Source organism: Mesoplodon bidens, assembly GCF_964165515.1.
Source record: "Mesoplodon bidens genome assembly, chromosome: 9".
Lineage (NCBI taxonomy): Eukaryota > Metazoa > Chordata > Mammalia > Artiodactyla > Ziphiidae > Mesoplodon > Mesoplodon bidens.
In genome coordinates, this window is record NC_138166.1 from 87245308 (window position 1) to 87266136 (window position 20829).

Below are 20829 nucleotides of genomic sequence, written 5' to 3' on the forward strand. Positions count from 1 at the left end.
TCTGCTAATGGGTGGGGTTGTGTTCCTGTCTTGCTAGTTGTTTGGCATAGGGTGTCCAGCACTGTAGCTTGCTGGTCGTTGAGTGAAGCTGGGTGCTGGTGTTGAGATGGAGATCTCTGGAAGATTTTCGCCGTTTGATATTATGTGGAGCTGGGAGGTCTCTTGTGGACCAGTGTCCTGAAGTTGGCTCTCCCACCTCAGAGGCACAGCACTGACTCCTGGCTCCTCAATTTGGGGTGATTTGTTGTCCATTCATGTATTCCACAGATGCAGGGTACATCAAGTTGATTGTGGAGCTTTAATCCACTGCTTCTGAGGCTGCTGGGAGAGGTTTCCCTTTCTCTTCTTTGTTCTCACAGCTCCTGGGTCTCAGCTTTGGATTTGGCCCCGCCTCTGCATGTAGGTCGCCAGAGGGCGTCTGTTCTTCGCTCAGACAGGACAGGGCTAAAGGAGCAGCCTCTTCGGGGACTCTGGCTCACTCAGGCCGGGCGGGAGGGAGGGGCACGGAGTGCGGGACGAGCCTGCAGCGGCAGAGGTCGGCATGACGTTGCACCAGCCCGAGGCGCGCCGTGTGTTCTCCCAGGGAAGCCGCCCCTGGATCCCGGGACCCCGGCAGTGGCAGGCTGCACAGGCTCCCGGAAGGGCGGTGTGGACTGTGACCTGCACTCGCACACAGGCTTCTTGGCGGCGGCAGCAGCAGCCCCAGCGTCCCACTCCCGTCACTGGGCTCCGCGCTTTCAGTCGTGACTCGCGCCCGTCTGTGGAGCCCCTTTAAACAGCGCTCTTAATCCCCTCTCCTCGCGCACCAGGAAATCAAGAGGGAAGAAAAAGTCTCTTGCCTCTTCGGCAGCTCCAGAGTTTTCCCGGACTCCCTGCCGGCTAGCTGTGGCTCATTAGCCCTCTTCCGGCTGAGTTCTCGCCGCCAGCCACAGTCCTCTCCCTGCGCTCCGACCGAAGCCCGAGCCTCAGCTTCCAGCGCCGCCTGCCCCGGCGGGCGAGCAGACAAGCCTCTCGAGCTGGTGAGTGCCGCTCGGCACCGATCCTCTGTGCGGGAATCTCTCCGCTTTGCCCTACCCAGGTATGTGGGGAGTTTCTTGCCTTTTGGGAGGTCTTGGGTCTTCTGCCAGCGTTCAGTAGGTGTTCTGTAGGAGTTGTTCCACGTGTAGCTGTATTTCTGGTGTATCCGTGGGGAGGACGGTGATCTCCGCGTCTTACTCTTCCGCCATCTTACCCGGAAGTCTTCACTCCCTTGATTTTTTAACTGCTGTTGATTAACGAATGAATTCTAAACCATTATCTCCAGCCCAAGAGCTGTATCCCGAAAGCCAGACCTAAGCACTTAATTGCCTAATGGACATCTCCCCTGGGACAGACCACAAGCGCCTCAAACCCAACACGTCGCAAGCTGGGTTCACGTTTGCCAAAAACCCCTTCTTCCTCTTGCTTTCCTTATCTCATTAATGACACCACCTCCATCCAGCTTCTAAATCAAAACACAGGACTTCTTGACTCTTCTCTCTCTCTTATTCTCTTAGCCATGACTTCCTCAACTCCTGAACGTTTAACGAATTCATCATCTCTTCTCACATCCCACTTCCCCTGCCCTAATTCATGGCACCATCAATATTCCTCCTAAAATGCAAATCTGATTATGGTAATTCCCGTTTCAAATCCTTCAATAGCTACCTCTGTTGACAAGAAAGTCCAGATTCTTCTGTGTGGCGTTCAAGACTTCCTCTTCATTTGGTTACGGCCTAACTCTCCAACCTCAGCTTCCATAGCTTTTCCCCCAAGACTTCATACCCTGTTCTCCACCCACACTGGCTACTTGTTTCTATCTCTTTGCCTTTATACATGGCTACACTGCCTTCTCCCTGGGCTCCTTGGGAGAGAACTGCCTTTCAAAATTCAGTTCAAACATCCTAAAGCCATTTCATTCCAATTCTGCTTACCCACCGTGACCCTTCTTGTGCCCCACGGGTACCTGCACAAATTTCCAGTGCAGTCCTCCAGTGACAGAACAAGCATCTGCCTTTCTGCAAAACTGTGAGCTCCTGTATGTTAGTGAGTCATTCAACAAAGTTTACTAGGCCAAGCACTAATTGAGGCCCTTGTGAGACATCAGTGAACAAAACAGTTTGTACCTGAACTGTTACTTACATCTCATGACCCAAACCAGAATGGAGGTGAGACAGTAAAGGGAAAGTCCACAGCTCAAAAGTTGTGGCCTTTTACGGAAAAACCATGACTCCTTTCTTGGAAGAGAAGTGGAAGTTAGGAAGGAGAGTGCCAAGGGACTTTGCTTTTCTAACAACTGACAGCCACTGAGACTGTTGCTGCAACTCTTCTACAAAGCTGAGCTACATCTTAGGAAAAACCCCTTAAGACTGACTCCAATCCTCTCAATTCACAAGTGAGAAAAAAGAGGTCCTGAGTAACATCCAGCTACTGGAACATCAGGACAGCAACCAGTAACCCCCATTCTCTAGTCCAGTGCCTTCTCCACTATAAAATAATATACTCCTTAACCACACACAATAAAGTAAAAATGTATCACTTCCTCTTAAAGAAATAAAATGAGCCTTATTAAGTTTTAGAATCTTAAAACTATTTTAACTGATATATAATTTCTATAAAGTTTACTCAATAGATAAGGTTAATATACTGCATAATATATATTTAATGTACCATATTAACATAGTATGCTGCAATGTAAATATGTATATTTTATATTACATATGATATATACTATGTATTATATCATATAATACATATATTATGTTATATATGTAATATAATTTACGTCTTTAAAGCTAATATATATAAAGCTAATTTGACATATATAATTTCATATGTTACAAGAAGCTGGCCCAGAATAGAGGAAGAAGCACTGGTCACCTACTAGCTATATAACCCTCAGTGGGCCTCACTTTCCTCATCTGAAAACAGTGAAAATAACACCTACCACTGGAGTTACAGGGGAAGGATTCCAAGATGCACTGCAGACTACAACATGCTACACAAATACCTGGTAGAGTTATTACTAGTACAACTCCAGCCATTAGGACTTCAACAGGTCATTCATCTCGGTTCACGTTCATCAGCTCCGCCCAAGTTTGTAATGAGCTCCTTCTCTACGTGGTGTATGAAGACCAGGCCTACAGCTACTGCCAGAAGCAGCTACGTTAAGTCCTGGTCAGAGTATATACGGTGCCCATTTATCCCTCTCTATGCTCTTTGCATAGTAAAAGTACAAGTCTCTTTCAATATAAACATTAATTATTTCTTATTTCATTGTTAACTTTTTATTTGTCTGGCTTATCTGATGCTTCAAAACTTGCTACTTAATGTCAAATTCAATCAATCCAAAACATTTCCCAATAAGGTCTTTGGTTATACCTCAGTAAACTGATAAGCATGTCATCCAAGGGAACACAACTCATTTTTTAAGTTGATAAACACGTTGCAGAGTTGCCTTGAGAGTCAACCTCTCTTTTTTGTCCTTAGAATCGTTCACACACGTATTCTCAGGCCCTTCCAAAGGACCACCCATGGAAGCCTGCAGTTGCATCTCTGCTTACTCAAGCATGATCTACCCTCTCCCCAGTCCAGTCACAACTATGCTGACAGAAGGCAATAGCTGGGCTACACTTTGTATCTCAAGCTGATACTCACTGAGCTGACCTCCCAGCTGCAGTAATAAGTTCAGGCCTGCACTCTCACCTGATCTCCTCTGTGAACTGGGGGACTCGCTTGTGAAGCAGCTGACAAGATTTAGAGATGCTGGCCTGGGTTATACGCACAATATGTAGCTGGAGAACAACTCTTCTTTGTGATGCAACCTGACCCCAAAAGGGGTCAAAGGTAAAACACAAGCTTCTGCAAGAGCCGGACAAGCAGCCTCCGTATAAGCAGCAACTTCTTTAGGAAACATCTTTCCTTAAACAGGGTACGTCTTTCAGAAAATCTTTTTTCCTATTTAAAGATCTATACCTACTATACCTGGTTTCCAGACATCTCTGGAATCTCCACCAAGGCAAATACCAAGTGCAATTTACAGAAATCATTTGTAGCAAAGAAACACACACATTAATGCTAGAATTATGCCCTGGGGTCCATGGATTCAGGAGTCTATGGATTAATTCCTCAATTGTATGCAAAATTTTCTGCTTATTGCATTATTCTGGGTACAGTCCGTAGCCTACAGATTTACAATAGTCTGTGAACTAAAAGTTAAGAACCACTGTTCTAATATAAGGGAGAACCAAAAGAAGAGGGCCTGCCAGCAGAGCTGAATTCAGTTCACTGACTGATTATCCACCCTATTCTCTACTGCTCCTGAAGACAAATTTAAGTAAATGGGACTTGCCAATTTTCAGTCTGTACTACATCCCATACCAGCATGTGCCCCAGACAAGAGGAAAGGGTTGTGTCATCTTCTATAGTCTTCCCAACCACCTTGGTTGGTCTTATCTAAAATCAGCACAAGTACACCACTCAACAACCCAGAATCTAGTGTTTTCTCAGAAACAAGAGACTGCCTGAGATGGACAATGATAAAGTATTTCTACTTCCAAGGAACACAGAGTAAAAGGAGGAAGAGAACTCCTTTTTAAGTTGCCCCTCTCCAAGAGGTTGAGATAGGAACCACCTGAGACAGAAACAAATCAGACTCTCACCTCCATAATAGGTTTTCTTCAACTTCTTCCAGGTGTTTCTTATCAAACTGATTAAAGGACTCAGACCCACTTTTCTCACTTGGTCCTCTTTCCACGTAACACAGGTCATTTTCTTTTCACCTACCATTTCAACACAAAGGCTTCAAAAACTGCCACTGGGCTTCCCTGGTGGCGCAGTGGTTGGGGGTCCGCCTGCCGATGCAGGGGACACGGATTCGTGCCCCGGTCTGGGAAGATCCCACATGCCGCGGAGCGGCTGGGCCCGTGAGCCATGGCCGCTGGGCCTGCGCGCCCGGAGCCTGTGCTCCGCGGCGGGAGGGGCCGCAGCAGTGAGAGGCCCGCGTACCGCAAAAAAAAAAAAAAAAAAAAACCTGCCACTATTATTTGGAAGACATTACTCCAAAATACTTACTTAAGGGAGACTATTCTATACTATCATATACACATGTATAATTTTTAGCTTATGTCTATAGTTTATCACTTGTGTTCTTTGCATTTGTTATTAGTGGAAAACATGAACTTCTACCATCTGTATGAAAATCCTAGAAAGCTTATCATGGTAAATATATACACAAGAGATTCATGGAACCTAAAGTGGAAAGGGACCAGTCAACTACTCCAACAACATTCCTCAGGACACCCAACGACTGACTGGACTTGTAGCCTCTGTTAATGGACCCTCTCCAGGATCCTCAGCCAAATCCCACGTGAAATAACTTAGGGGCTCTCAATTGCTAATACTTCCCAAAGCACAGGTTGTGTTCCACATAAGTATCCTTGCTACCATAACTGGCTCCTGTGAATTTCAGCTTGCAACTTCATGGCCAGTTGCAGAGATTAGTTTATGCCTGGAAAACATGATAAATATTACTTTGAAAATGATACCTATCGAAGCTGACATTTGCTCTGGAAGAGTTCACTCACAGCTTTGATGTTTCAGATAAACTTGTGAAAGACTGAGTGGAAGGCACACTTCCCAAGCAGGCACAGCAGGTGCTCTGAAAAATCCTATTAAGCACATGTAATATGAGTAATCAAAATGCTTGGTCTTGGGAGAGGAGGGCAAAGCAAGAGGGTTGCCTTTCATCCAACCCATGAGTTCAAAGTTGGAATCAGGTGTAAGAATACAGGTTCTTTTATGGAAGGGGGGAGGGGGAGCTGTTGACTGCTGAGGATAAGGGGAAAGAGAAAACCAGGACCCAATAAATACCATGAAAATAACACCTGGTAAGTGAGAAGAAACTTTAAACTTAACATTGTAAGTAAGCCCTTTAATTGCTAACTGCTGAGGTTCTCAGCAAGAAAAATCTGGAAAAATGTTATCTATTAATAAATGCAGCCTAGTTACTGAAAACCTTATGTTGTTTACTCAGTATTACCCCTTGTATATTAAGATAAATGAAGATGAAATTACTACCCTTATCAGTGGAACACAAAATTGGTTTTCCAGCAGCAACTGAGTCTGCTGCATTGTTGGCACACTTTTTTTTTTAATTAAAGCTTTATTGTTATGAAAAAAGGTAACCACAGGTGATATGGTCACAGTGGTCCCAAAGGAAATGCTCTAAACATAGAAGCAGGAGGCCTGGAAAAGTGGTGTACACAGAAGTAAGGGAAAAGTATAAAAGAAATAGGAGTTATTCTCTTCATGAGAAACTAACAAAAGGGGTCCAAAGAGGGCAAATTTGGTAAAGCCAAAAACCACCAGAGAGAAACATATGTAGTGTGTTTAGGTGTTACTGTTAAGGTGAACACATTTTCTTTTTTTATTGTAGTTGATTTACAATGTTGTGTTAATTTCTGCTGTACAGCAAAGTGAATCAGTTTATACATAAACATAAAACCACTTTTTTTTTTAGATTCTTTTCCCATATAGGCCATTACAGAGTATGAGTAGAGTTCCCTGTGCTATAAGCAGGTTCTTATTAGTTATCTATTTTATATATAATAGTGTGTATATGTGGCACACTCTTATTCTTACGAGTGATGGCATAAATGTTAGACAACTGGGCATATCTGGAATGTCTTCCTCAGCCAAGCTGAACTAACCTATCTGCAATTCAACACTGAAGTGTGGGCTTCATCAGCACTATGTTTCAATCAACTGAGCTAAAAACACTGGCTCACTCATGACACTGAGACTTCCCCTCAGGAGAAACAAGAGGACTGTTTCAAGCTAAGAAAAATATAAAGATCAGCTTAAAAACATCTAGGGCTTCCCTGGTGGCAGAGTGGTTGAGAGTCCGCCTGCCGATGCAGGGGACGCGGGTTCGTGCCCCGGTCCGGGAAGATCCCACATGCCACGGAGCGGCTGGGCCCATGAGCCATGGCCGCTGAGCCTGCGCATCCGGAGCCTGTGCTCCGCAGCGGGAGAGGCCACAACAGTGAGAGGCCCGCGTACCGAAAAAAAAAAAAAAACCTTTCTGAGGTCAAATTGCTTTATTTATTAGGATCAGGCATCATACTTCCAAAAATGTGAGGCTCTAAATTCAGGTGCAGCAGAGACTGTGTTAATGAAATTAGTGCTGGTATGCTGACACCCTAGAGAAAAATCAAGTTTTCAGTTAATGTATCAAGCATATTCAGGGGGCATTTAAAAATTCTCTCCAATGTCTTGGACAGAACAAAGTGTACTACTCCTAGTGGTACGAAAACTTGCAATCCTATCTCAAGTCCTATCAGGCTGGCAGACACTAGTCTTGAAGCCACTGGGCCTAGTCCAAAACTTAGGCACAGCAGGCCACAGAGGAGGGGCCTGTAAAAGATAAGATGTCAAGTGTAAGAAAAGTGAAGGAGGGAGAACGAGAAGTCACCCGAGGCAGGGCCGAAAAGTGTGTGTCGGGGGAATGGCTGCTGTCAGTGGGAGAGTACTAAACAACAGAGGAGATAAAGGGTTCCTTAAAAGTCCAGTTCATCCTGAGAGAGGCCTTGTGGGCAGTGCAAAAGCAGGCTTTGGATTCTGAACCCAGGAGAGGACAGACAAGCCCCGTTTCACAGATGGGTACAGTGAGGAAGGGGTTTCAAATAAAGTCCCAAAACTACTGAGCAACACAGTCTACACTGGACTGTGAGCCCTTGGAGGGTCTAAAGCAACCTGGCATCCGCCAGCCGCCCCAGCACAGTGCTCAGCACTTGGCCCACAACCCGCAAATATCTCTGAATGGATGTCCCACGTCTTGAAAAACTTCAAACTTCTTTGCAAAGAACTCAGCTTCGGGCCGGACAACACTGGGGTGCCGGACGGAGGAAACCAGGCTGAGCGGAACCCGGAAAGGCCAGGTCCGAGTTCGAGTGCTGGCCCTCCGCCCGCCCACTGTCACTCACCCGGATGCCCTTCACCACGGTGATGTTCTCATTCTCGTCCGCCTCGAAAGTGACCCGGCGGGTGCTGGCCGTCCCGCCCATGGCTTCTGTTTCTGCGCCCTCAGACACCTAGCGCGGACCCACAAGCACCACAGGCCCCACGCGCACACAAGCGCGTGGACACGCGCGGACTCTAGCCTTGCACAGGAGGAGCAAGGCCACGACCCCCAGAAGCAAGGAGAAGCCGCCGGTCGTGAGCTCCCGCCTCTTCCGGTCACGCGCCAAAACAGAACTGCCTCCGATTGGTCGACGATACGAACGGCCCGCCTCTCCCCGGGAGGGGCGCTCGGATTGGTTGGCGCGGACCCGGATGCTATGGCAACAGGTGGTTCCTGACAAGGTTCCCGGAGCCCACTGGGTGTATTGGGAATTGTAGTCTTGATCTGGTACGATGGGTGCTGGTACTTTCTCGTCCTTATACAGTGAGCGCCAGAGGAGCATCGCCTTCTGGGAGATGTGATCTTGACTGCAGAAACGGCGTCTAACTGGGCAACTTTCAAGGGAGTTCATTCATCTGACAAAGCACGCTTTGAGGATAGTATTCTAGAAGTTTAGGCCAGCGAGTTAGAAGATGTAATCTCTTTCCTAAAGGAACTCACCGTTTAAAGAGGGAGATGCACTCTCATAATAGAGCCATTCCTAGATTCCTGTAAACAAATCCCCGAGGCAAAACGTAGCCTTTCTTTATTTTAGTCTTAGCCAGTAAAAAATACAAAACAACAACAGCAACAAAACCCACTGCATTTGGCCTGTGGCTTTATTTCATGAACTATGTACTTTTTATTTCTTTTTTGTAAAGTAAAATTTTAAATATTATGGTTTTCAAATCTGCATGTGAGAAAACAGAGAAAATTATTTATTAGCACCAAGCATGCAGAGCATTCACTTTTGTGTGCCTCCTTCCACCTCAGTTACATAAGCTAGTTAGACCATAATAAGAAGAGGCAGAGAAAAGTGATTGCCAGAGATGGTGTAAATTCGTGGAGGAATTAAAACTACATCAGAAAAAGTTGAGGAGTTTTATTTTGGAAAGTGTCTAGGTTAGTATGTCACCTCTACAAGACACATAAATAATGTTTAAGTTGTCTACATACACATTTAAAAATTATTTTTTGCTAAATATTCTGTGACACGTATAAATTTACCTATATGACCTTAGTCTCACAGAGGCATATGTATTCTCTTTAGAAATAAGGTTAGTGATGGTATTATCTTCAGGTAGTCCCTTTCAACATTAAAGGCAGCCAGCCACAACACAGCATGCATCCTCTTATTCCAAAGGTATACACGAAAATGCAGTAACATTTTTGAGCTCCAGTTATGTGCTGATTTATTACTATAGAAATCTTTAGGGCAGAGACTATGTCTTTTTCACCTCTGTATCCCTGGTCAGTGGCAGAGTATTGAGTTTATTACATGTCATCATTTTGTTCTTTTCAACATATACATATCCAAATTGTACTATGCTACTTTGCAGTTTTGAGACTACATGTTACTTTGTACCTGTTCTCAAGTTGTATAATATGTTTCAACCTTCTTTCTATAGGAAACTAAAAATCCCAGGGATTATGTTTTTCATTTCTTTGGGACCTCCCCTCCACAAATATACCCTCCTAATTATACCCCAATATATAGCATGTATTGGAGGTTCTACATAAAACAGATGCACAATAATTTCTTACCAAAATAACTAATTACAAAGAAAGAGTTCCTTGGAGGAAGTAGAGAGATGAAGGAACAGCTAGTTATCTTGAATATACTTATCTCCTTATAATATTAAATGAATTCTTTCAACCAAATAAAGATGATGTAGGCTAATCATGAGAAGGTAGTGATGAGAAGGTAGTACAAGATACAGAAACATGTAAGTGGTCTTGTCAGGCAATCTAAAAATACTTCAGATATACAATAAAGTATTTTTAACTGTAGTGGATTTTGAAAGTCCTCATCACAAGAAAAAAATGCTGTAACTATGTATGGGGGACTGACCTTAGCTAGACTTACTGTGCTGATCATTTCACAATATAGACAAATATTATGTTGTACCCCTCAAAATAATATAATGTTCCATGTCAGTTATACCTCAATTTTTAAATTTTAAAAATTAAAATACTAGAATTCATAATCCATTCCAATCAACATTACAAAGAAACCCTCTGAATTAAAAAAAAAATCTTATCTTGGAAAAACACCTACTATAACCATAGTATTCTATCCATATTAAGTACAAAGCCAGGCCATGCCTACAGCCCCTTCTAAAGAAAACTTCTTGAGATACCCAGAACATGTGGTCTCCCTTTCTCTCTGGTCACAGCTTATTAGTGATCATCTAACCCAAAAGCAGCATATATTAGCCAGAGAATTATGAGCTAGAATGTGAAGCTTTGCCCAAACAAAAATCATAGCTAACACTTGAGACAATCAGATTCTCTGTATCTTTTTTTCTTTCTCGCCTCTATTTAAACTTGAAATTTCGGAGCACAGAAAAAAAATAGCAAAGAGAGAAGCTGTGATACTGAGTCAGAGCCATGAGGCAAACTAAAGATAGATGGAAACAGAAATGGTAAGGAGAATTAAAGGTATCCGTATTGGAAAATAAGTATAACTATCTCTAGTTATAGATAATGACATTGTAAATAGAAAAGTCCCAAGAAATCCACTAAATTCTATTGGAACTAATTTTTTTAAAGTTCAGCAAGATTGTAGGATAGAGGGGCAACATACAAGAATCAACTGTATTTCTATATACTAGCAATTAACAAGTCAAAATTAAGAAAACAATTTCATTTATAATAGCATAAAAAACAATTCAAATGTTTATTAACTAATGACTGGATAAAGGAAATGTAGTATATCCAGACAACAGAATATTATACAGCAATAAAAAGGATTGAAGTACTGGCATATGCTACAATATGCATGAACCTTAAGAACATTATGCCAAGTGAAAGGACAGACACAAAAGACCACATACTGTATGATTCCATTGAAATGAAATGTCCAGAATTGGCAAATCTATAGAAAATGAAACCGATTAGACTTGTCAAAGGCAGGGAAGGGGTGAGATGGGGAGTGACTTCTGGTTGGTACAAAGTTTCTTTTTTGCGGGGTGATAAAAATGTCCTTAGATTTTAGTGATGACTGTACAAATCCATAAATATACTAACATTCATTAAATTGCACACTTAAAACGGATGAACTTTATAATATGTGAATTATATATCAATAAAGCTGTTAAAGAACGTATAACTATCCAAATGTGATAGAAGTGTATTTATTATTCAACAAAGTCCAAAATGGGGGTGGAGGTTAAAGAAAAAGAAAGAAAACTGTGGGAAGCTTCAAGGTGCTGAAAAATAAGCCAATCAAAAGAGAGACTAGAATAAAACAGACCTTCAAGGGACTTCCCTGGAGGTCCAGTGTTTAAGAGTCCGGCTTCCACTGCAGGGGTGTGGGTTTGATCCCTGGTCAGGTAACTAAGATCCCACATGCCACTGGGTGTGGCCAAAATGAACAAACAAACAAAAAGAATTAGCTTAATGTCCTACAAGTAACAGAGTACTGTAGTGAAGACCCACAAGTCCAGAAGCTTCTAGGATTGCCTGGGGTTCAGAAAGCCCTTCCCACTGCAGTTTTTGTAATGGCTGGCTCAATCAAAACACCTAGTCTTCCTCAGACCCAGCTGTTCCATGTTTCGTAGGTTCTGGAGCATCTTACCAAGGAATCTTCCTAATCACATGAGGACTACTCAAATATCTACAATAATACAACATAATATTTTCTTCAGTCTCGGAACATGAAACCAGCACTCTAAGTAAAAACATTGGATGTACACAGTTTACTTGGATGCCATGTGGAGAACTAGTTTGATTCTTCATCAATCTTAGCTTGACCATCAAGCAATATTACCTTCATCCTGAGCTATTTCTTACTTTTCCACCATGTTGAACCTGTGGAATTAATGCTGCAGATAAACAAAAAACAAACAAACAAATAAATGCTTTTGCTGTCAAAATTCCAATCATCCCTAATGGCCCCCCTCCCCTGAAAACAAATCCATCCAGTCTTCCAAATCACTATAACAAACAAAACTCCAGAAGGAAGAAGGTTTGTGCTACATATTTTTCAATCCCAACTTTAAACAAAAAGTTGCAGAAGGAGAAATCCTGGTGTACAGGATTGTATGTATTGATTGTAGTACAATCAATATAAGGACATTCTGAAAATATGGACTAAAACTTATCTGACAAGCCATAACAGGACATCATCCTTAAAGCCTTCCCAACCAAATATTATATGTAGAATCATATAAAAAACAGTGAAATCCTAAAATAGTGGTTCTCAACGTACGTGGAGCCTGGGGCACAAGTGTGCTTACGTGACATATTTTGAGTACAAGAATTTAGGGCAGCACACTTGAAGAGATTATAAAACCCAAAATAGCATGAAACAAGTCAGCATTACAATTACAAGGCATTCACAGGTACAGTATAAAAATGTTTCTCTGTATCTTGGAAAGTATCCACAGTAATGGCACAAATCACGTGGTCTCACTTTAGTATCCCATCGCTGTTGAAGTAAAACCGATTACTGCACTACCCATGCATCTAGTAAAATCGTGAGGCTTAATAGTACCCTTTGCCATTAATTTCTTGTTCACAATAAATTGTATACGCTGTGCCACATTGTGTCATAGGGTAGACTCTGGTGAACAACCTGCTTAACAGACATATATACAGTTAAAATAAATTTTACACATGGACTGTAACTTGGCAATGCACCAAGATCTCCTGGTACCTTTGGCATAGAGATTATTCTAGAATAAAGTCTCAACAAATTTATAGCAGTTTTCTAAAAGGCCATTCTCTGCCATTTCCTGGACAGTCTTCTGTTATATTGTTTTCATTTTCATGTTTTTTCTCCTCATCCTACGTTCATCAGAATATAGTGGCTAAAATACTGAGGGATGCTATCTGGGCATGGGAGGAGAAATGCCAGTGAGTGGGTAAAGGTCTGGCCAGGGAGTGAGAGACCAACCCATCCTAGCTCCTGTCTTGTCTACTCTCAAGCCCGGCAAGGGTCCCAGGGCCCTTAATTTCCTTTGTGTTGGATTTGGAGTGATCATCTCTGACAAGCAGAGCCCAAGTCAGAAGAGGCTCATTTCTCATCTCTAATCCTTAAATAGACACAAATATCCCATCTGTCATGTCTCCCGAATGGCTCCTCTGGCCTTGATGAATTTTCAAACCATTTTTATTTGAGAGCACAGGGACATTCTCCTAACCTTTTAACAATACCTACCTGTCATGGATCTTGAGAGATTTCTGAAATACAGGCTGTTAGCCTCTTTACTTCCAAATAAAAAATGCTTGAAATGCATCAAGGTTACATGAGCACTTCTGCTGTGATGTTGGACAGGCAGAGAAATGCCTGTTTACTGATGCTGATGGTATAGAAATGTCCCTAAGTACACATTCTACAAAGTGGTCCTCACCCGCAAGTGTTGTCTTCTTTGGTTCCACTTTTGCCCCGGCTCAGAGGGGCACCCAAGGAGGGCACTTCAAGAGCACCTCAACTCCAGTGAAACTCTGTTCTACTCACATCTTCCAAAGCACAGGGTATCCCACCCTCAGGCTGGAACAAGAGTCTGGACAATGCAATTCATTTATTAGGAATCACAGGATTTTCAACTGGAAGTGACCTGGACAACCAGCTAATCTTCCTCTTTTTGTTTCTCAGAGAGGCTGAGTTGCTCAAGACCACACAGCCTCCTTACATCAGAGCCTGAGAATATTCCAGATCTCTAGTCATTCAGTTTAGTACTTTGCCACCACCTCGTGCTGCTCTCCCATGAGAAAGTACCCTCACGGGGTTTCCCTGGTGGTGCAGTGGTTGAGAGTCCGCCTGCCGGTGCAGGGGACACGGGTTCGTGCCCCGGTCCGGGAGGATCCCACATGCCACGGAGCGACTGGGCCCGTGAGCCATGGCCGCTGAGCCTGGGTGTCTGGAGCCTGTGCTCCGCAATGGGAGAGGCCCAGTACGAGATATTGCAGTGGCTGCTGGAACCATGTCAACCGAGATTATTAAGCAGAGATAGGGAGGGACAGTGCACAGCTGTGAGATGGTGATGCAGGTGTCCAACACAGAGGTGGCTCAAGCCTGGCATGAATAATTATAGCTTCCCAGTGTAAATATTAGAGGCCTCATCCTTTCATTTGCTAATCATGCACTAGCTAATAACCCAGCAATTCCACTCCTATGAATATACACAACAGACATGAATGTTTATGTCTCCCAAAAGATACAAACAGAAATATTCATTGCAGCTTTATTCACAAGAGCCCTAAATGTCCATCAGCTTTAGAATGGATAAATAGATTGTGGTATATTCATTCAATGGAATACTATACTACAATGAAAAACCACAAACTACTGCTTCCTTGTATCTTGAAGGTGTGGATTGTGTCTTATTCAACTTCCTATTGTGCCCATCTGGAGTCCGTTGCCTCTGATGTATGTTTGTTAAATGATTAATTAACGTAAACCAAGCACATTCTCCTTTATAGAGAGCCAGTATAATGCAGTGGAGTCAGAAACCTTAGGCTCTCACCCCAACTTTGTGATTTGTAAAGGGACACCTAAAGTGGGACCTTGAATCGAACTTTTAATTTCTCTAATTCTTGGTTTTCTCATCTCTAAAAATGAATAATACCTCTATAATCTAAATTAATGGTAATATACAAATAATCTTATAGGTTGTTATGAAGATTTCAGAAGAATTTTTAAATTAAGTGTAAAAGTAGTTTGGAAAACTTCATAGAATTAAAAAAAAATGGGACTTCCCTGAGGGTCCAGTGGTTGACTCCATGCTTCTACTGCAGCGGGTGCAGGTTCGATCCCTGGTTGGGGAACTAAGATCCCACATGATGTGGGGCGTGGTCAAAAAAATAAAGAATTTTAAAAAATGACTAAGATGTGAGGATACATGTCCTCTTTTCCTCACTCTTGCCCAATAAGATACATACATGCTTGTCCTCTCCCAGTTCCCTCTTTCCTTTCTCTCCATCCCCACCCCTGGGCAGAGAGGGCTTCTCACGGGAGGCAGAGGCATGAAGCTGGTGGATCTGGACCAGAAGTGCCTGAGTGAACTACAAGAGAGACCAGCAGAAGAGGGAGAGGGAGAGAAGGGAAGAGAGGAAGAGCGAGCAGTGTTATAGAGGAAGGCTGTGGAGACTATAGAAATGGACATAGACACAGACACAGACACACATAGATACAGACACAGACATATACATGTTTGTTTGTGTGTATGGGTATATATACACTGCAGAGAGGGTTCCAGGGGTTAGCTACAGAGCATGAGGGATTAGGAATTGGAGAATCAAGTGACAAGGGAGGTAAGGAAAGTCAATATATGTTTCTGTGACTACGAATTGGCTCCACTTTATTGCCTTTCACTAGATGCCAGTTGTAGTCAGGGTTTTCCAGAGAAACAGAAATAGTAGGAGATTGGATGGATGGATGGATAGATAGATGTTAGATAGATAGATATATAGATAGATGTTTATTTCAAGGAATTGGCTTATGTGGGGGCTGGCAATTCTGAAATCTGAAGGATGGGCTGGCAACCTGCGAACTCTGGGGCAGAAGCTGATGCTGTAGTTTTGGGCAGAAATCCTTCTTCCTCAAGGAAACCTCAGTTTTACAATTAAGGCCTTTCAATTGATCAAGTGAGACCCACCCACAATATTGAGGATCATTTCCTGTGCTTAAAGTCAACTGATTGTAGATGTTAGTCAATTCTACAAAACACTTCCACATGGACACCTTGATTACTATATGATTGAACAAATGGGTACGTAACGAAGTTGACACATCAAAGAGACCATCACGCCGGTATGGATTGGATCTGCTTACATTTTTGTCTCTGGACTGTTTCTTGGCTGTCCTGTCACTGAACCACATGGTGCAATGGGATTTACTGCTGTTGATGATTATAAAGTCTCGCACATACAAACAGAGGGACCAGTGCCATTCCACGGATTAAGCCGGTGCTGCGCAAAGCATTTTTGATGATTAAAATTGTGGGGTGAAAAAGAAAAAAAAAATTGGGCAGGTGAGCATTCTGGCTCTGCGCTAGAGGATTCCTGGGAAAGGGGCTTCTCTCTGAGGGTGGGCAAGCTGAATGTAGACATCCCAGGGGGAAGAGCTGGCCTAAGGAAGGCTGGGGTCTTGAGAGAGAGCAGCTTGATGCTTGGCGTGCTGATCCGCATCCATGGTAACTTACTCAGTGCATGTGTCTGCCAGTCCAAAGGCACTATCTGTTTGTAAATAGAAACACTTCCTAAGAAGAAAGAGGGGGCCAGGAGGGACATGGGGAAGCAAACTTATTGGAGCAATGGAAAAAAGGAAAATATGCCAAAGGCTTCTGGAGCAGCCTGGTCATCTGAGGCAGAACTCTCCTGCACGCAGCATTAGTTCCGCCCTCTGGGGCGCAGAATGTAGGCTGTGTTCCCAAGGCTGCCTTCACGGTGCAGCCTGCCAGGAGGGAAGAGAGGCAGCAAGCGCCACTTCCTCTCACTCAAGTCCTGCATCATCAAGTGCCAATGGACTGTTGAAGCCCTCTTTGACTTCCTGGAATAGAAGCTTTCCTGGATGGGGAAGCAGTCCTCCAGACACCCCTTCCCAAGTTACATGTTGTAAACTGAATCCTGAGCATGGAAAATACAAGCCTGACCAGCCCACAAATCACTTTTTACTGATCCCTGAAAGAAACCACCAGTAAACCTCAGGCAGCGATCTGCAAGTCTGAAGGCACAGCTACAAAACACAAGGTGAGGAAGATGACATTCAAAGGCTCATTTCACTCAGGCAGCATCTCTCTTTCTTTCTTTCATGGATCATTGTGTTTGCCTCTTTGTCTGCTGTGAAGTGGAGACGTGTCTTACACCAACCCATTAGGAATTTATAGTTAACCTCGAGCTGTGTGAGGAACCTATCAGCCTCATATAGGTACCATCTTCAAGACTGTGCTGCCTGTGTGTTCCCAGAGAGGGATTCAATGAGAAACAAAATCCGTGCAGGAGATGCCAGGCTTCTCCTGTCACAATATGAAATAGCTACTGAACAGCAGAAGGAAGAATTCTTGTCAACTTCCCCCTTCCTCTTTTACTTCATTTCTTCTGCTCTGCCTTTCAAAGCTGGGATGGGGTGCTGACACCTAGTTCTCACCATCTGCCAACCCCAGTCTCTGTCTCCTCCCAGGTTAAAGTGGACTCCAGTACCAGAGCCCTTCTGACTGGAAGAGGAAGTGTACCAACTCCACAGCCCTGATTTTATACTGCGACTGTCACAGACTGAATTTTCCAAAAATGGCCACAGCGATATTTCCAATATTTATATTCCCACGTGCTTTTTTTCCCCAGAGTTTTAACACTCCCTATTAAGAAGGGGGATCTACTTCCTCTCCCCTTGAACCTGGTTGGGACTTTGCAATGAATGAATAGAACAGAACAGCCTCAGTGAATAGGATGCAGCAGAGGAGATGCTACAGGACTTCTGAGGCTAGGTCATCAAAAGCACCATAGCCTCTGCTTGGCCCTCTCTTTCTCGAGATGCTGATCCATGGAGCCCAGCCGCCATGCCGTGCAGAAGCCCAGGTCTCATGGAGAGGCCACGTAAGGTTGTTCCAGCTGACGGTACCAACTAAGTTCCCAGCTTCCAGCTAGCATCACTCACCAGACATGGGAGTGAGTGACTTCAGATGAGCCCGGCTTATGCTGAATGGAGCAGAGATGAGCTTCCACTCCTGAGCCCTGCCCAGACTACAGATCAGTGAACAAAATGAACATTGTGTGGCTTTTAGACTCCTCTCTCACTGAGTCAGTCTCCTCCAGGCCAATCGAAGTCTCGGTTCCCCTAAGGCTGCTTCCTGTGACTGTTAAGGCCTCCCCACAATGGCTTAGTCTGAAAGGCTGGGCTCCTGTACCCTTCCATCCTTCTCACGTCTAATCACTTACCCTGCTGAGTAACTCAGCCTCCCTGAGGACTGGAGCTTGCCCCTGGACTCTGCCTGGTACCAAGGAACTGAGCTTGCCTGCTTTGTTCTGACCCATTTGCTTTGGGATGGAGACTTGCCTCTGTGCAGTCCAGCCCTGCATCACAGCCACCTCATCACATTGTGTGACCACAGCCCTGATGCCCGCCTGACCACTCACTGACCCTGGCAAGCCTGGCTTTCTCAGAAGCCCTTGTGACAACAGTAGCCTGAGCAGGACTGGGTATACCACGCCCGAGAACGTTTCTTGCCAGGTGAGAACACCTCAGGACTGGGCTTTGCAGATGGGCCAACTGCCCAGGTCACGGGGTTATTCTCTTATCAGGTCCCCAGGGACGACTCCTTTCCAGACCCAGGTTGTCTCAAGTATTTAGATCACCCTTCAATAACAGCTAGTATATAAGTAGAGGGTGATTTGGGGGAAATACGAGTAAACAAGTTGATATTCCACTAGGAGTTCTGATCAAAGCAAAAGTTCTCAGAGGGACAGAAATTTGAAATTATTATCTAATCTTTCAATTCTAAAGTAGGATTTGGAGGCTTAAGGATAGTTAACAAGATGAAAAAATATATATTCTTTCAGCTACTGGTAGCAAATTTATCCCCATGGAAAAAAACACTTTGGTTGGAAAAATCCCACCACTTGTACACAAATTCCACAGGCATTCACATTAGCTGAAGCCAAGGTTTCAGAGAAGGCTGAAAAACTACTTTGTGTAAGACAAGGACAGACATTTTTGCTCCCAAATGGAGAAGAGGGAAGAAAGTGAAAGGGGAGAGACATGGGTTAGGACCTGGAAGGAGAAAGACTGTACTCAGATATGGAGGACTGTAGTCAAAGACAGGATGCTCTATTGTGTGCCCCCTCTCCGTGAACTTCACAGCTTCAGAAAAATCCACCCAAACCTACAAGACACCTGTTGTAAGGGTAGGTGATTGGAAAGTAGCGTGGAAGGTGGGGGTTGCTTCAGTGCTGACATGGGGCAGATCAAGCCAACCTGTGCGAGCAGAGCTGGAAGCAGAGGACACTGTAACCTTGAAGAATTAGCAGCAGGAAGCCAGGGACCACCTGAGGTGATGGGGTTGGAAATTCAGAGCCATCCTGCTTAGGCTTCTACGGTTGAGCAGGTTCAAGCTGACCTCTGGGTTGCAGAAGGATTTCAGGCACCTAAGGGCACCTTCTACTTTCATCCTTCCCCTTACCACACAATGAAAAGTTAATACATGGTCACTGTAAGCCATTTAGACAGTTCAAAAAATACAAGGAACAAAGTGAAAAATCATATTTTGGTGTATATCTTAGAGATAAAAAAATATTTTCCTCCAAAAACAATGGCATCAGAATAAATACATTCCCTTGTCACCTCTTTTCCCAACTAACAATATAATGTTAATAACAATATAATATTTTCCATATATTCATTCTTCTTTACCAGGAATAGTCAAAACACTATCATGGCTTATGAAGAATTCTAAAAGTATCCACCTCATTTTTATGAAAAGGATTACTTCTGGATGATGATGTAAATGTTTCCATGGGTCACATCTTAAGCTTTTGGTCACTGACAGCCCAGCAACATCTCTAGAAAGTTCTATGGAAATTGCACTTGGAGTTATTAGTTTTTATAAACGAAGTTTTGAATACTTGTTAATCTTTTTCATCAGAAGGATAAAAAGAATTGGAAAATACCAGTGTTTTCCTCCTCTTTATATACAAAATCTTGGGATGCAGAAAGTTGAATACTCAAGCGATAATTTAAATATACTTTTCAAAGAAACACACTTATAAGTCCTGTTTAAACATACTTTTCAAAGAAACACCCTTTTAAGTCTTGTCAACCCATTCATTTCTTTTATCCTTTGAAACCTGAGGTAGGGATTTCCTGATCAAATAGTACATTCTCTTTAAAAATACTATCTTCATGCTAAGCATTTCTTGCTCTCTTTCTACAAAGTGATCGTATTATGATGAATACATCACAGTTGCATTGCTAATTTCTTTATCTGTCCCTACAAAACTTTAGCTCCCCAAAGCAGCCTTAAAATTTAAGTGGCTATGAAGTGCCAGGTACTGTTGGGTGCCAAAGAGAGAGTTCTACCTAGTCTGGTGGCTTTCTGTTTCGCTAAGCATTAATGTGCACCAGAATCACCTGGATACTTCTTAAACATGTAAATATCTGGCTCCCCCCCACCGCCCCAGAGACTGTGATTCACGTTAGGTTTGGGGTGGGTCCCCAGGTATCTGCCTTTTTTATAAGCAGCCCCAGTGATTCTGATACAGTGCTCTAAGACCCACGCTGCTGCTCCAATGTTAATATCTCTGTGGTGGGCTTTCTGCCTTCCATTGCTGGAAACCGTCATCTTGTAGAGTTTGACATTTCCCCATCACCTTGCTTTTCAGTATTAACTATTTCCCCAATGTACATAATGACTTAAGACTCAATTTTTACTTTTTCCTATATGTCCACAAGGTCCAACCTTGAGCTAGGGATAGGTTTGGAGGTGCAAGATGTTAGGCCAGCTGGTGTTTAAAGTCTAAATCAGAATCTAATTTTATGCAAGGTGTAATGTTCGTTTACTAAAAGCAGCTTAGAGATTCTGAGCTGTGAAATATCATGTGAAGGGGAACTATAAAATCCATCGTGGAAGGAGTGAATTAATGTGTTCTTTTCTGAAACGTCTCCCTCTATTTCATTAAAGCATAGTTTTAATGCTGAAGAAAAAGAGGCA

The 20829-nt window shown here is 43.3% G+C and overlaps 1 protein-coding gene across 1 annotated transcript in view; it reads right to left on the reverse strand.

Moving 5' to 3' along the window:
• The window catches only part of CHCHD3 (coiled-coil-helix-coiled-coil-helix domain containing 3), a 311474-nt gene extending 303229 nt beyond the window's left edge, over positions 1-8245 (reverse strand). The window contains exon 1 of the mRNA XM_081244862.1: positions 8004-8245. Coding sequence (XP_081100988.1) covers positions 8004-8084 — 81 coding nt within the window. The 5' untranslated portion in view covers positions 8085-8245. The remainder of the gene's footprint in view (positions 1-8003) is intronic.
• Positions 8246-20829: the final 12584 nt, after the last annotated feature.